We start from the raw sequence: 17332 nt of genomic DNA, 5'->3' as shown, positions 1-17332 counted from the left end.
GTTTAAGTCCGTGTTTCTCTTGTCAAGACCTGCCTTTCGTCTCTATAATCACTGATGTGTCTTATTGCATCTCCTCTACAGAATATAACAAAGCCATTCGGAATTACACTCGCTTCGATGACTGGTACCTGTGGGTGCAGATGTACAAGGGAACTGTGTCCATGCCAGTCTTCCAGTCCCTAGAGGCCTACTGGCCTGGTCTTCAGGTAGGAATGATCAGAGGGGTGGACATTCTTCTCTGGAACTGACAAAGCAGGCTCATTCTGATATATAAGTCAAATAAGGTATTTCAATTGCTTGAGTACTTGGGTTGGAGACAAAAGAGAGACAGAGTGAATCAGACAGACTTAAGATTCTGCCAAGCTGAATTTTCCAAAGGGAGCTTTAAGGTGTCAGGAACTGAGCTTCCAGTTTGCTGTGAAATGTGATACCAGTTAAAATAAACTAGAAAGTGTCTTTCAAGGCTGGGCAGTAACATCCATTGGCAACAACTGTTTGTCCACTGGACATTTCTGTCAAATCTCCTCATTCTTGACAGTAGGCCTGAGAAAGGGCCTGAAAGCAGCTGGGGCCACTCTGCAGGCTGTCATTATTGTTTTCCATTACATGATGAGATGGAGTCACAGCTGGGAGGGCGGGATCTTGGAGCCCATCTAACCAGCCCCCTATGTATACCACAATATTTTTATAAGCCAGTTTCTTTTTTTTTTATTTTAAGAAAAGGTAATATCGTATAGATGGTGGTAAATTTTAAAAGCACACAAAGGAATACAGTAAAAAATAAATCTTGGGCCCCCATCCTGAGACACCCCCCCCAGTCCAGCTCCTATTACCATTTTTCTGTATATTTTCTAGAAATCCATGTGCATAAACATATGCATATTTATATCTACATTTTTTTCTTTATGTAGATAGGAATATGTCATGTACTTTTTCACTAAATATGTCTTAGAGATCATTCTTTATTGATACATATAGGTCAGTTTTACTTTTTTAACAGATGCATATATTCCATTAAATTGATATACTGCAATTCATGTAACTAGTCCTACATTGTGTATTTTTAGCCAGCCTACTTATCTTACAGATGGGGAAATAGGCTCAGAGAAAACTTGTTGACAATATTTAAATATTGGTCCAGCTCTTCTAAGATATTCAAGTTTTATTGGTTGAGTGCCCACTAAAAGAATTGAAGAACTATGGAGTCCCTTATGTGTTTTTAATCTTATGAGTTTAAATAGTTGTATACCATTCCTTTTTCTCCTCAAACTCATATTTTCATTCTCCTCCTCCAATAGGATTTTATCCTAATTGTTATATTTTTTGCTGGATAAATTTTATGGACACCCTCTTATGTCTGTGTAATAAAATTCCTGTGTACCTAGAAATTTAAAATAACTTTAAATTTTCCTGTGACCGTATGCTCTGAGTATTAAATTTGTTTTCTTCTTGGTTATCATTAGTATGTAAATGATTAAAGCAACATTAATAGCTTATAGTTTTCAATAAATAAGAAACACAAAGGCAATTTAATCAGAAATACATTTCTTAATGAGATTTGGAGAACTTTTTTATTTTTAAGTTGTTTGTATATTTGTGTGTGAATAATACATATTGCTAAAATGGGACATGGTTATGTATCAAAAGTTTTATTCTTGTTTTGATTTTTTAGATGTCGGTGCTGAGGAGACTTATGCACATAAATAAGTAGATTTTGATTATTACAGTGTCATTACATTTTTTTTTTTTAAGAGCATGAGGAAAGGAGAGGGAAGGGAGTAGGGAGAGGGAGAGAGAATCTTAAGCAGGCTCCATGCCTAATGTGGAGCTGGCGGGGTTCCATGTCATGACCTGAGCCAAAATCAAGAGTTGGACACTTAACCGACTAAGCTATCCAGGTACCCATCATTTGGTTCTTTATAATCATTGACTTAATAGATTGAACTGTATAAAACTGCCAGTATTCCACTCTTTGACCTACAAAAATGGCAATACTATACATACAGTTCATTCTTTATGTAATGAAAATCTTGTAATCTGTTATCAGAAATCATTTGTAATGATCCCTTTGCTGGCAATTTGTCCAGTTCCTCTTCCAGTTTTTTGAAGGCATAGTATTAGAAACCATCTGATATGCAAAAGAATTTATTATGCAGTGGTTAGAGTCATTCCTTTTTTCCAATAACTACACCTAAATGTAGTTAATTTAAATGTAACCTAGTTAGGTGCTCAGGAAGTCCTTATTCCCCAGAACAATGTTCCACAGGAAGGTTAGAGATTGCTGGTGGGTACACTTTGCAGGCAATAAAATGGCAGAAGGATAACTGTGAAAGAAACCATGAAAATAGATAGCTTGCCTTTGTGTTACAAGCATTTTTTTTCAGGCAGATCCAGTTCAGGAAAGTAGAGGATCTGGAAATCTATTGCCTTGAAACTATTTGTGACTACATTACTCTTGGGAAACTTTGTACAACTCAGACATATCATTGATCACACCCTTTGACCCTGTGAAATTCCATGTCTGTGCATGTTCCCCAAGAAAATAATTCAAGAGGGAAAGATGTGTCATGTATACAGATATTCCTAGCAGCAAAGTTCTTGACAAAGAAAACCTAGAAATGATCCAAATGCCTGAAGAGGTAGTGAATAAGAATTAAGAAAATATGAGTGAATGAAACATACCATTGAACCATAGTGAGAAATTAGAAATGATACTTATTTTTTTTAAGTTTGATTCTTCAAGTAGATTTAACAATAACAAAAATACACATGAAGACATTATGTGTAAACTGATTACAACTGTATAGAGTTTGTACATTAAGGAATAGAAGAAGACAAAGAGTTTGGTTTTGTACATCAAGGAATATAAGACAAAAATATAAATGGCTGATACTGTAAGATTAAGAAAGAGATTGTCTTCTCATTCCTGTATGTTTTAAAAAAAATACTTATATCACTGAATAGAATACAAATTGGAAAGATAGATATCAAAACTATGTTATCTGTGTGGTGAGGTTTAGGTGACTTTTTTATACCTTTATTATTCAAATTTCCTAAAATGAAAATTAAGAAAATAAAAGAGAGGGTGTGATTAGCAAGTGTTTCATCTCCATTGGTGTGGTACTTTTTCCTGACTTGACCAGGGATCATGGATTCATTCTCTGTGAGAGTATAACACAAATAGGGGCACCTGGGTGACTCAGTCAGTTGAACATCTGCCTTTGGCTCAGGTCATGAACCCAGAGTCCTGGGATCAAGCCCAAGCCCCGCGTTGGGCTCCCTGCTCAGCGAGGAGCCTGCTTCTCCCTCTCCCTCTCCCGTCCCCTACTTGTGCTTTCTCTCTGTGTCAAATAAATAAATAAAATCCTTAGAAAAAAAAATATATATACACACATATAACTAAGTTTATTGCACATCTAGCCAGTGCCTTGTAGTCTGGCTGGCACATAGAGGTGATAAATATTTATCAGAGAATAATTTAGGTGCTAGGCACTTTACACACAATTATCACAACACACTCAGGTGAACATTGCTTTATAGATGAAGAAAGGAGGCTCTGATATGTGCAATTTGTTCTTCATTTATTCAACAAATATTTGAATGCCTGCTGTATTCCAGGCCCTGCCCTTGTGCAGTTTATAGAATGAAACACAAAAGAAAAAATTAAGCAGACAAATGCATACAAATGCATAAAATAATAAGTTGCCCTGAAGGATACCAAATGAGAGGCTGAAAAAGAGTGTTGGATGGGGACTTAACTTGGGAAGACCTCTCAGAAGTGTGATACCAAAGCTGGTATCTCACAAATCAGAGATGGGGGATTATGTTCCAGACAGAGGAAATGTCATGTGTGAAGGTCCTGAGACAGGAAAGATTTGGGTGTTTCTCAGAAACAGAGAAGAGTGGTATGGCTGCAGTCTAAAGGAGGGAAGCCCCTGAGAAGCCCTGAGGTCTGGAGTATGTAGTAAGGCAGTCACTCTGGCTGCATCAGGGAGAGTACACTGGAGAGGGACAGGAGGGATGACGAGTGGTTAGAGCAGCTAGAAGACTGTGGGGATGATCCTAACATGAGATGCTGGTGACCAGACCAAGTAATGGTGCTGGAGGTACAGAGAGAGAAATCTTGCTGTTTTAGAAATGGAATTGACAGGAGTTGCTGATGGAACGGATGGGGGTGGGGGAAGGGAGCAGTCAAAGATGACCACCATTTGCTAAGTGCCATTTACAAAGAAGGGTGAGGTGACACTAGGGAGGCAACTTTGTGGGAAAGTGAGGGAGCCAAGAGCTTTGTTTGGGAAATGTTAAGTGTGTCCTATCCACGAGGCACCTGAAGGAGATGTCAAAAAGGTCAGCTATTTCTCTGCAAGCTTATGTTACTATTAATAGCTGTTTAGCAACAGCTGGTAAAATGACAAATGCGTATACTTTCCAACCCAGCAATCCTAATTCTGGACATTTGTCTAACAGGTAAATTTTGCACATATCTGAGGTGACATGTGTACAACGTTATTTACTACACTATTGATCTAACAAATAGCAAAACATCAGAACCCATCCAGCTGGCTGTTACTAAGGAACTAGTTAAATTGTGGTCCAAGCAGTGGAATACGGTGCAACTGTATAAATAGGAGGGGGAGCTTTTTATGCACTTACATGGAAAAATCAAAATCTACTGTTTAATGCATAAAAGAAAGTATAGAACCACATATTTAATAAACTATTTTTTATGTGGGGAAAATAATGTAGTCTCATACATATTTCTGTTTACAAATACAAATTGATTCAGGATATAGGGTAGGAGTGAGACTTAGTAAAATCAACCTTTTTCCTATTCTTAAAATTTTGAACCAGATAGCTGATTTACCTGTTTACTGGTTTAGTAGCCGGTCTTGACTGAGCAGAGACTTTGAATACAAACTAAACTCTGCCCCTCACAGTAACTTAGATGCTTTGTGTTTTGCATCGGAGAGATGAGGTTCAGAGAAGGTAAGTGTCTGGCGCAAGGCCGCACAATGAATAAATGGCTGACTCAGTTTGATCGCAGGCTTTTGTGATGCCAAAGCCTTTGCTGTCTCTTCCCTGAATTGTATGTGGGGTTTGGTAGGTGGAGTTTTTTTTGTATGTGGGTTTTTATGCCTGGTAGCTGCCTGCTTGACAACCACTTCTGTCCTCCAGAGCCTCATTGGGGACATTGACAATGCTATGAGGACCTTCCTCAACTACTACACTGTATGGAAGCAGTTTGGGGGGCTCCCAGAATTCTACAACATTCCTCAGGGATACACAGTAGAGAAGCGAGAGGGCTACCCTCTTCGGCCAGGTAAGCCACATCTCTGGCCCATCACAGCACCTGCAGTCTCTGGTTCTTGGAACCCCAAACCCTCATGTGTCTGTGAGGCTCCATAAATTACAAGTGTTCACAAGCTAATGCTTTTCCCCATCTGATGCTTTCAGTGGCTCTGGATGATTTTATTTATCCATATATTTTCAGATAAGGAAACTGAACCCTGGTGGGTTGAACTGGCTTGTCCAAGACTAAGTATAGGAGGTAGGACGGGAACCTGGGCCTCTTAACTAAATCTTAGGCTCCTTCAAACTCGGGCAACTGAGTGCAAAAGGAAGAGCCAGGTTGACTCCTTTTGGGTTCTTGCCATCAGAATTTCAGAAATGTAGACAAACTTCCTAAGTCACTGGGTCAGGTGAGTTAGGCTTCTGGGGTACAGAGTTTTAGAACTCGGAAATAGGCCTTAGGAATGAATCATCTGGTCTCATCCACCTCCCCAAGTGCAGCTCAGAAATCAAAGCACAGAGAAGGAAGGTATTCCACATTTGATAACTGTCTTAAAGTTCCCTTCCAGCTCTGACCCTCTGATTCACTGCAGGGAAGGTAAACACTGCAAGGAGAAGGGGAAGGGGATGGGGAGCAGAGGAAGGAAGCTTAGTCAGCACACATAGTCATCCCCCACTCTGAAATGGGTTACATTCCTATTGTTGGACTCTTCCCCCCTTCCCACCTGAATGCCTCTGAGCTGTGGGACAGGCCTTCTGGCGCCTTCTGCACATTCTGCCCTCCTCTACCCCACTTCCTTCCTCCTCTAGCTCAAGAGATTGTCCTGGGAGTTTTGGAGGGGGATCAGAAGAGGAAATAAAACAGCAGCTACAAAGAGTGTTAGTCACTTTGATTCCTCAAGGCTACTGTTCTCAGTATTTCTCATGCATTTATTCTCACAGCTTTTTCTTCTAAGAGAAAACTCTCAGAGGTGCCATACCCAGTATTACCAATAGATAAAATGAAGACGGTTTGGGACTAAATGTGGGATGTAGGCTTGTACATTCTCAGAGTTAGAAGGAACCTGAGAGGCCTTCTAATTGCAATTCCCCTGTCATTGCCCTGGCAAGCAGTTATCTGCTCTTGTTCACTTAGCACCAGTGACAGGGAGCTCACTGCTTCCAGAGCACCCTGTTCCATTTGCAGGATAGGCTGGCAGGAGGGCATCAGTGGAAAGTAAGGCAGCACAGCCAGGAATCCAGTAATGCCTTAGTCCAGTCATCCTTCCTACCCCACAGAAATAGTGATTGGCCAGTGTCCTCCTCTGTATGCTCGCTCTGGTATGTGTATCTGATCAGCAGTATTGAGGCACAGTACTTGGCCAAAGGTCTCTGAGGGCCTTTACCTCCCCACCTAAGTCCAAATCTAAGCCTTGGGCTGCCACCCTGTTCTAGAGAGTTGGCTGATATACAAGAAATTAATGCAATGGCAGCAGACATAGGCCCATATCTGAGGAAGAGAAAACAAGATGGCTAGCCCTGGGTGCACTGAGCCAGCCAGGTGCTAGCAGCAGAACAGGAGGCTTCCCCGGAGGACTCTTTTCTTTCTTTGAACATACACAGTGTTCACTTATCAGTAAATGTGCCCCAATCTGTATCTTTGAATATGAGCAGTTAAATTAGCAATTGTCCAGAGACCCATGAGATAAAGGGAGAGAAAGCTTGGAGAGAACTGGGAGACAGCCATAGATCTTTTTTTCCAAAAGTAAGAAATGGAGTTTGCAGTAATAAATCAACAGGAGAAAAGTGCTGATCGAGGTCCAGGAGGAAGCAGGGGAGGAGATTGGGAGGAAAGATTGGTCTAGGGAGGGAAACGTTCTCTCCTCTCTGAGAAAGACAGATGAAGAAATAGAAAAGTCTGTTGAGCTGTACCCTCCCCCCAGTTAGGCCACTCTGGAAGTTATATCTTTCTTTTCCATACTAGCTCTTCAGATATTTGAAAGCAATTAACACATCTTTCTGTTTTCTTTTCTCCAGAATAAACTTTCTCAGCAGATAGACTCCTGTTGGCTAATATTCATCCGAAAGTGGGCCCCATGTCTGAATGCCAGATTCCAATTGTGGTTGTAGAATTGAACAGGGCTATCACTGTGTTCCAGGCCCAGTGAACGGGTGGCTCTTTCTTTGTTAGATTGAAGATTGACTCTTGAATATCTTAACCGTCTTTTTGTCCATCCCATCTCAGAAAGGGCCTCATAATGACAGGCTCTTACTCTTAAGTTTTAGAATTAGGTTAGGCTGTGAGTGACAGAAAGTGAGTAGTAGCTTAATTAAGACAGACATTATGGGCGCCTGGGTGGCTCAGTCAGTTAAGTGTCTGCCTTTGACTCAGGTCATGATCCCGGAGTCCTGGGATCAAGCCTTATGCAGGGCTCCCTGTTTAAGGAGGAGTCTGTTTCTCCCTTTCCCTCTCCCCCTCCCTTCTGCTTATGCATGCTCTCTCCTTCTCTCTCTTTCTCTCTCAAATAAATAAATAAAATCTTTTAAAGAAAAAAGATAGACATTTATTTTTCCTTCACCTCTGGCCGTATATGGCTCTTTATGGTGTCAGGGACCTTAATCCCACACCTGGCTGCTGGGAAGAGTTGTCAGTCTGAACAGTTGTGTGCTTGGCTATAGTTAAGGATTCTGTTACTAAGGAAGAAGGGGGGCACAAATATTGGGAGACAGGGAGTAGCCTTTGCTACCTCCCTGTCCCAGAACCTGACTGCCTCTCTCTCCATTAGGATGGGAGTCTATAGACAGTTTTAATGCTGATCTCCACTAAGCTTCAGGCTTTGGGGATATTGGCTCTGGAAACTCAGCATTGAGGAAGCTGTCCCATATTCCTCCTTGTTGGGGCCTGGTGGATAAGGTATGGAGGGGAGGAGTCTCTCACTGCCCAAAGTGGGCCTTCCCTGCTCAGCTCCTGGATGAGAAGGGTCTGCCTCGGACTTTACAGAACTCATTGAGAGCGCAATGTACCTCTACCGTGCCACGGGGGATCCCACCCTCTTAGAACTCGGAAGAGATGCTGTGGAATCCATTGAAAAAATCAGCAAGGTGGAGTGTGGATTTGCTACAGTAAGTGTTTCCGTGGGCCCAAGAGCTGAGAAATGTCTCCCCCTGCTGCTAAAGAGCCTCTGGAATGTTAGTACTGAAGGGACCTCTGAGATGTACACATGACTTTATTTGACAAGGGTAAATTTTGTGAAAAGTTTTGTGGAAAGGCCTATAAGTTGAATTCTGGAAGGGAAACAGAGTCCCATAGCTGTATATTCAAACCTGGAGGTCCTTAATGAAATAGTCCTAGTAGTTTCACAGATGCTTACTGAATGTCTTTTGTTCGCCAGGTACTATGCTAGACCAAGGGTCCGAGCAATGAAAAAGACCAAGCCCCTGAGCTGACAATTTAGTAGGAAAAACAACGAACATGTATCTGAGAGACAGAAAGAAGGCCAGTATGGTTGGAGTGGAGTGAGCAAGGAGGGAAAGGAAAAGAGAAGTCCCAGAGGGAGGCAAGGGGTAAATCATATAGGTATTGCATTTTGTTCTGCTGAAAATGAGAAGCCTTGGTAGGATTGACTGCAGAGCAGTGACATGATCTGCCTTGTGTTTTAGAAAGATCACTCTGGCTGCTCTGTGGAAAAGGGATTGAGAGGGTCAAGGATAAGAGCCATGTCACATCCTTAGAGGGACCCAAGCAGGCAAGCTATAAATAAATCACCATTACAGACATGTAAAAACCAGATGTGTAAGAAAATTGTCTGGAAGAAAATTCACCAAAAAGTGTTTAGAAGATTTTTAGGGTATGGGATTAAAAACAGGTCCCCCCCGCCAAAAAAAAAAATCCTTTTTCAAAATTTTATAAAGTGGTTATATTCTGTAAGTAGAATATATATACATCTATTTAAAGAAAAGTCCTACTTATGTAGAGGAAAAATAAAGCAATGATATGTTTTAGTGTCTAATATGTTGTATTTTGTGAAAAGCCAAAGTGGATAAGTCCACTGGGGACTTCGTAAGAACATTTGACTTATTTCCATGAAAATGAAAGCCCTCTGGAGCTCTTCCAAGGAAAATGATGGGAATAGGCGTCAGACTCCTTAGCCTTTGACAAATAATCACTCTTGGTACATCAAGTCCATATTTTAGTTCCATTTTTTTGGTGAAAAATAGATGTCCACTGAGTATTCATTTTAAGAGCATGTATTTCTAATTCTGAGATGAGAAAATAAGTGTAAGAAGTAAACTTATTCATCCATGACTATAAACTTAACATGAATTTTTCTTCATAAAGACTTCTAATTAGTTGTTACAGTGGCAAAACTTGGTAACCACCTCAATGCCCATCAAGGGGGAGTAGTGAAGTAAATGATGCTACATTTTTTACAATGTCATTAAAGGGGATGAACACATCTGTGTATGTCACAACAAAGGTAGGATAAAGGGGAGAGAAATTGTCATGTGGCCTCGGGAGGTTAGGGAGGACCCTGTGATGAGATAGTATCTGAGCAGAGACCTCAAAGCAGTGAGGGAGCAAGCTGTCTGAAGGACAGAGTGCTCCAGGCCCAAAGAACAAGCAACGTGGAGCACCTGGGGTGGGAGTGCGCAGGCTTACCAACGAGGGAACAGCAAGGCCATTGGCTGGACTCTCCAGAACAAGGGAGAGAGCATGGAAGAGGGCAGAGAGAGAGCAAGGGACAGGCCACGAGGACCTGTAAGGACTTTGATTTTTAGTCTGCATTAAGTAGGATGTCCGCAGAGGGTTTTCACTGGAGGAGTGATAGCTGAGACTTAGTCTGTGACTGTACTTTAGGGTTCCAAGCCCTGGGGTTGGTGCTCAGCTGCTCAGTAGCAGGGCAGGAGTTCCTAACGCAGCCCCCTGGCCCTCCCCTTCCTGGGTGATGCTGGTTCTGACTCGCTTCCCTCTTCCTCGCGGCAGATCAAAGATCTGCGAGACCACAAACTGGACAACCGCATGGAGTCTTTCTTCCTGGCCGAGACTGTGAAATACCTCTACCTTCTGTTTGACCCCACCAACTTCATCCACAATAACGGCTCCACCTTCGATACGGTGATAACCCCCTATGGGGAGTGCATCCTGGGCGCAGGGGGTTACATCTTCAACACAGAGGCACACCCCATTGACCCCGCAGCTCTGCACTGCTGCCAGAGGCTGAAGGAAGAGCAGTGGGAAGTGGAAGACTTGATGAGGGAATTCTACTCTCTCAAGCGGAACAGGTCGAGGTTTCAGAAAAAAACGATGAGCTCGGGGCCATGGCAACCTCCAACAGGGGCAGGCACGTTCTCCTCACCTGAAAGCCAAGACCAGATGAGGGAGAAGCCTGCCAAGCAGAAGGTCCCACTGCTCAGCTGCCCGAGTCAGCCCTTTACTTCCAAGTTGGCATTACTGGGACAGGTTTTCCTGGACTCCTCATAACCACTGGACGATTTTTTTTTCTTTTGTGTTTGAACTATGACAATAAATCTGCTTTTGACAATTGTGTCTTTTTATTTTACATATCAGATTGTCTCAAGAGATTTTGTTAAAGAAAAGATTCATGGCTTTAAAAAAAAAATTGTGAATCTAATTTCTTTTTCTCATACAGGTGGAGAAACAGCTAAACCCAAAGTCAGTCCACTCAACAGATACCAGGGGTTGATGGTTGGATCTCTCTTCCTTTCAAGGCTCCCCTCTTCCAGTATTTTGGGGGAGGGCCTTGTTATGAATGTGTTTATCATACTCTTACCCCAGCTGGTGTTTCTGCCCTTTAGCAAGAACCAGTCTTGTACACACTCACCAGCCCTCGCGCCAGCACAGGCATCCAGTGTGGAGGAGGCGAGGTTTTTATTCTTGGGAAAACTAAATTCTAGCAGAGAGAAATAAATTAGTAGATAGTGTAAAATCACATTGTGGCAAGTGCCATAAATATAATAGGATATATGCTAGAAAATAATGGGGAGAGGTAGTCTCCGTTAGGGTAGGCAAGGATGGCCTCTGTAGAAGTGAGTTTTCAAACATTTAATTATGAAAAATTGACAATAAACAAGTGTGGAGAACAGAATAACCCCTAATCCACGCTAGACCATCTTATCCATAAGTATTTCAGAATGAACCTCCAAAACACACCATAAAAATCAACAATTGTTTCTTAATAATCTCTGAGTCTCTATGTTCAATTTTTTTATTGTTTTACAGTTTGTTTGGATCAGGATCCAAACAGGATACATGTATTTGCAATCAGATGATCCATTTTTGAATTTTCTTCTGGTCTATAGGTGTTCTCTTATTTTTTAAAAAATGAGTTTTGTTGAGACATAATTTACATATAATAGATTGCACCCAGTTCATACATTTTCATGTTTTGGCAAACTTAGACACCCATATAATCACGACCACAATCAAGATACAGAGGAGGGCTCTCCCACAGACTTTTCTGGGATGATGGAATGTTCTAAAAGAACAATTAGAATTATTGTACTATCCCATAGAGTAGGCACTTCGTGTGCCTGTTGAACTCTAGAAATGTGGCTCTATGAGTGAGGAACTGAATTTATTAATTTTTAGCAAACTTTATGTTTTAGAAGTTATAGGCTCACATCAGTCTTAAGCAGAATGTATAGAGATTTCCTATGTACCCATTGCCCCCATGCCTGCATAGCCTCCCCCATTACGGACATCTCCTACCAGAATGGAAAATTGTTACAATCAATGATCCCGCACTGGCACATCATTATCATCCAGAGTCCATAGTTTACCTTAAAGTTCACTCTTGGTGGTGTAACATTCCTGGGTTTTGACAAATGTGTAATGACATGTATTCACCATTATAGTATACAGAGTAGATTCCCAGCCCTAATTTTCTCTGTGCTTTTTCCCTATTCACTCCTTTCTCCCCCCAACTCCTCGCAACCACTGATCTTTTTACTGTCTCCGTAGTTTTGCCTTTTCCAAAATATCCTGTAGTAGTATGTAGCCTTTTCAGATTGGCTTCTTTCACTTAGTAATATGCATTTAGGTTTCTTCCATGTCTCTTAGTGGTTTGATAGCTTGTTTCTTTTTAGAACATTGTCTGGATGTACCAGTTTATTAAACCATTCACCTACTGAAGCATCCTGGATGCTTCCAAGGTTTGGCAAATTATGAATAAGCTGCTGTAAACGTCTGTGTGCAGGTTTTGCATGGATGTAAGTTTTCAACCCCTGTAGATAATTATCAAGGAACATAACTGTTGGATCATATGGTAAGAGTATGTTTAGTTTTGTAAGAAACCACCAGACTCTCTTCCAAAGGGGCTGTGCCATTTTGCATTCCCTCCAGTAATGTATGACAGCATTTCTGTTTCTCCACATTCATACCAGAATTTGGCATTGTTAGTATTTTGAATTTGATTGAATTCAAATTCATTTGAATTTGATTCTGATTGGTATGTGGTAGTATCTCGTTGTTCTAGTTTGCATTTGCCTGATAACACATGATGTGGAGCTTGTTTTCATATGGTTTTTTTTTGTTTGTTTGTTTGTTTTTGCCAACTATGCATCTTCTTTGGTGAGGTATCTGTTAAGGTCTTTGGCCTGTCTTTTAATCAAGTTTATTATTACTCAGCTTTAAGAGTTCTTTGCATATTCTGGATAAAAGTTCTTTATCATATATGTCTTGCAAATACTTTGTCTGTGGCTTGTCCTTTCATTCTCTTGAACTACCTCTTATTTTTATTGAAATTCATTTGTTGAAGGAACCACATTGTTAGTCCTACAGAATTTCTTTCTTTTTTTTTTTTTTTCAGAATTTCTGAAATAAAGAGTTTTGCTAATTGCATCCCTGTGCTGGTCTCTGATATGTATCTCTGGGTTTTGTTTTTGTCTTCTTTTTCTTTTTTCTTGGTAAATTGATATTAAGACCTGGAGGCTTCATCAGATTCAGATTTTTAAAATTTTGTTTTTATTTTGCAAGAATGGTTCATAAGTGGTGTTGTATACTTCAGTCAGGGGCACATATGTTTGATTGTCTTTATAACAGTTTTTTTTTTTTTACTTTTTTCTGTTCAAGTATAATTACTATAGAGTGTTATATTAGTTTCATGTGTACAATATGATTCAACAATTCTATACATTTCTCAGTGTTCATCAAAATAAGCATACTCATATATTTTTTATATAAAGTTTTTAATCTTAATAACAGTATAGTTAACAGACAGTGTCATGTTAGTTTCAGTTGTACAATATAACAATTCAACCATTCTATATATTAGTCAGTGCTTATTAAAGTGCACTCCTTAATCCCCATCAGCTATTTCATCCATCACCCCACCCACCTCCTCTCTCGTAACCATCAGTTTGTTCTCTATAGTTAAGAGTCTGTTTCCTGGTTTGTCTTTGCCTCTTTCTCTTTCTTTTTTCCTTTGTTCATTTGTTTTGTTTCTTAAATTCCACACATGAGTGAAATCATAATGGTCTTTATCTTTCTCTGACTGACTCATTTTGCTTAGCATTATATTCTCTAGCTCCATATATATTGTTGCAAATGACAAGATCTCATTATTTTTTATAGCTAAATAATATTGTTTTATATACATATATATCTTATATATATCTCACATCTTTATACATTCATCAATCAATGAACACTTAGCTGCTTCCGTATTTGCTATTGCAAATAGTGCTGCAATAAACATTGGGGTGATTTAGTGTTTTTGTATTTTTTGGGTAAATGCCCAGTAGTACAATTACTAGATCATATAGTAGTTCTGTTTTTAACTTCTGAGGAAACTCCATACTGTTTTCCAGAGTGGCTGTACCAGTTTGCATTCCCACCAGCAGCGTAAGAGGGTTCCCCTTTCTCTATATTCTCACCAACATGTTTCCTGTGTTGTTAATTTTAGCCATTCTGAGGTGTGAGGTGATATCTCATTTTAGTTTTGATTTGTATTTCCTTGGTGATGAGTAATGTTGAGCATCTTTTCATGTGTCTAGGGGCATCTGTATGTCTTCCTCAGAGAAATGTCTGTTCATATCTTCTGCCTGTTTTTTAATTGGATTATTTGGGGGTTTTTTGGTGTTGAGTTGTACAAGTTCTTTATATATTTTTGATACTAAACCTTTATCAGATATGTTGTTTATGAATACCTTCTCCCATTCCATAGGTTTTCTTTCAGTTTTGTTGATTGTTTTGTTTCCTTTGCTGTGCAGGAGCTTTTTATTTTGATGTAGTCCTAATAATTTCTTTTTGCTTTTGTTTCCTTGCCTCAGGACACATATCTAGAAAGAAGTTTCTATGGTTGATGTCAGAAAAATTACTGTCTGTGCTCTCTTCTAGGGTTTTTATGGTTTCATGTCTCACATTTAGGTCCTTAATCCATTTTGAGTTTATTTTTGTGTATGGTATAAGAAAGTGGTCCAGTTTCATTCTTTTGCATGTTGCTGTCCAGTTTTCCCAACGTCTTTTGTTGAAGAGACTGTATTTCCCCAGTGCTTATTATTTCTTCCTTTGTCAAAAATTAATTAACCAGGGCAGCCCGGGTGGCTCGGTTTAGTGCTGCCTTCAGCCCAGGGCATGATCCTGGAGACCCGGGATCAAGTCCCATGTCAGGCTCTCTGTGTGGGGCCTGCTTCTCCCTCTGCCTGTGTCTCTGCCTCTCTCTGTGTCTCTCGTGAATAAATAAAATCTTAAAAAAATTAATTAACCATATAACTGTGGCTTTATTTCTGGGTTTTCTATTCTGTTTCTTGACCTATGTGTCTATTTTTGTGCCAGTACCATACTGTTTTCATTATTACAGCTTTGTAATATAACTTGAAGTCTGGAATTGTAATACCTCCGGTTTTGTTTTCTTTCTTTTTCAAGATTGCTTTGGCTATTCAGGGTCGTTGTGGTTCCATACAAATTTTAGGATTATTTGTTCTAGTTCCATGAAAAATGCTGTTGGGGGATCCCTGGGTGGCGCAGCGGTTTAGCGCCTGCCTTTGGCCCAGGGCGCGATCCTGGAGACCCGGGATCGAATCCCACATCGGGCTCTCGGTGCATGGAGCCTGCTTCTCCCTCTGCCTATGTCTCTGCCTCTCTCTCTCTCTCTCTCTCTCTGTGACTATCATAAATAAATAAAAATAAAAATAAATGTTTTTAAATAAAAAAAATGCTGTTGGTATTTTGATAGGGATTGCATTAAATGTGTAGATTGCTTTGGGTAGTAAAGACATTTTACAATATATTTCTTCCAATCCATGAACAAGGGTTGTGTTTTCATTTCTTTTTTTTTTTTTTTAATTTTTATTTATTTATGATAGTCACAGAGAGAGAGAGAGAGACGCAGAGACACAGGCAGAGGGAGAAGCAGGCTCCATGCACCGGGAGCCCGACGTGGGATTCGATCCCGGGTCTCCAGGATCGTGCCCTGGGCCAAAGGCAGGCGCTAAACCGCTGCGCCACCCAGGGATCCCTGTTTTCATTTCTTTGTGGCATCTTCAATTTCTTTCATCAGTATATAGTTTTCAGAGTACTGGTCTCTCACCTCTTTGGTTAAGTTTATTCCTAGGTATTTTATTTTTGGTGCAGTTGTAAATGGGATTGTTTTCTTAAGTTCTCTTTCTGCTGCTTCTTATTAGTGTATAGAAATGCAACAGATTTCTGTACATTGATTTTGTATCCTGTGACTTTACTGAATTTATCAGTTCTAGTATTTTTTTGGTGGAGTCTTTAGGGTTTTCTATATACTAGTATATCTGCCAATAGTGAAAGTTTTACTTCTTTACCAATTTGAATGCCTTTTATTTCTTCCTGTTGTCTAATTGCTGTGGCTAGGACTTCCAGTACTATATTGAATAAAACTGGTGAGAGTGGACATCCTTATCTTGCTCCTGACCTGAGGGGGAAATGCTCAATGCTTCACCATTGAGTATGATGTTGGCTGTGTGTTTTCATATAATGCCTTCATTATGCTGAGATATGTTTCCTCTAAACCTACTTTGTTAAGAGTTTTTAATCATGAATGAATGTTGTACTTTGTCAAATGCTTTTTCTGCATCTACTGTGTTCTCCAAGACAATTCTTAATATGTATAATTTTCTTTCCTCTCCTTTGCTCCACTTGGTTAGTTTCCATTACTGTCTTCCAGGTTGTTAATTTGTTCCTCTGCTTCCTCTAGCCTCCTATTTATGCCATCAAATGTATTTTTTTAAGATTTTATTTTTAAGAGAGTGGTCTAGTTTCATTCTTCTGCATGTGGATGTCCAATTTTCCCAGCACCATTTATTGAAGAGACTGTCTTTCTTCCAGTGGATAGTCTTTCCTTCTTTATCGAATATTAGTTGACCACTCTCTTGCACCATACACAAAGATAAACTCAAAATGGATGAAAGATCTAAATGTGAGACAAAATTCCATCAAAATCTAGAGGAGAACACAGGCAACACCCTTTTTGAATTCAACCACAGTAACTTCTTACAAGATACATCCACGAAGGCAAAAGAAACAAAAGCAAAATGAACTATTGGGACTTCATCAAGATAAGAAGCTTTTGCACAGCAAAGGATACAGTCAACAAAACTAAAAGACAACCTACAGAATGGGAGAAGATATTTGCAAATGACGTATCAGATAAAGGGCTAGTTTCCAAGATCTATAAAGAACTTATTAAACTCAACACCATAGAAACAAACAATCCAATCATGAAATGGGCAAAAGACATGAACAGAAATCTCACAGAGGAAGACATAGACATGGCCAACATGCACCTGAGAAAATGCTCTGCATCACTTGCCATCAGGGAAATACAAATCAAAACCACAATGAGATACCACCTCACACCAGTGAGAATGGGGAAAATTAACAAGGCAGGAAACCAAAAATGTTGGAGAGGATGCGGAGAAAAGGGAACCCTCTTACACTGTTGGTGGGAATGTGAACTGGTGCAGCCACGCTGGAAAACTGTGTGGAGGTTCCTCAAAGAGTTAAAAATAGACCTGCCCTACGACCCAGCAATTGCACTGCTGGGGATTTACCCCAAAGATACAGATGCAATGAAAC

At 40.1% G+C, this 17332-nt stretch overlaps 1 protein-coding gene across 1 annotated transcript in view; it reads left to right on the top strand.

Annotated features, from left to right (window-relative positions):
* EDEM2 (ER degradation enhancing alpha-mannosidase like protein 2) overlaps positions 1 to 10811 on the top strand; it is a 28755-nt gene extending 17944 nt beyond the window's left edge. The window contains exons 8-11 of the mRNA XM_038572099.1: positions 82 to 206; positions 5176 to 5320; positions 8270 to 8391; positions 10253 to 10811. Of these exons, the coding sequence (XP_038428027.1) occupies positions 82 to 206; positions 5176 to 5320; positions 8270 to 8391; positions 10253 to 10750 (890 nt within the window). The 3' untranslated portion in view covers positions 10751 to 10811. The remainder of the gene's footprint in view (positions 1 to 81; positions 207 to 5175; positions 5321 to 8269; positions 8392 to 10252) is intronic.
* The last annotated feature ends 6521 nt before the right edge of the window (positions 10812 to 17332 follow it).

The sequence above is a fragment of the Canis lupus genome, chromosome 24 (assembly GCF_011100685.1).
Source record: "Canis lupus familiaris isolate Mischka breed German Shepherd chromosome 24, alternate assembly UU_Cfam_GSD_1.0, whole genome shotgun sequence".
Classification (NCBI taxonomy): domain Eukaryota; kingdom Metazoa; phylum Chordata; class Mammalia; order Carnivora; family Canidae; genus Canis; species Canis lupus.
The sequence above is the reverse complement of the archived record's forward strand: the minus strand, read 5'-3'. Positions and strand labels throughout refer to the sequence as shown.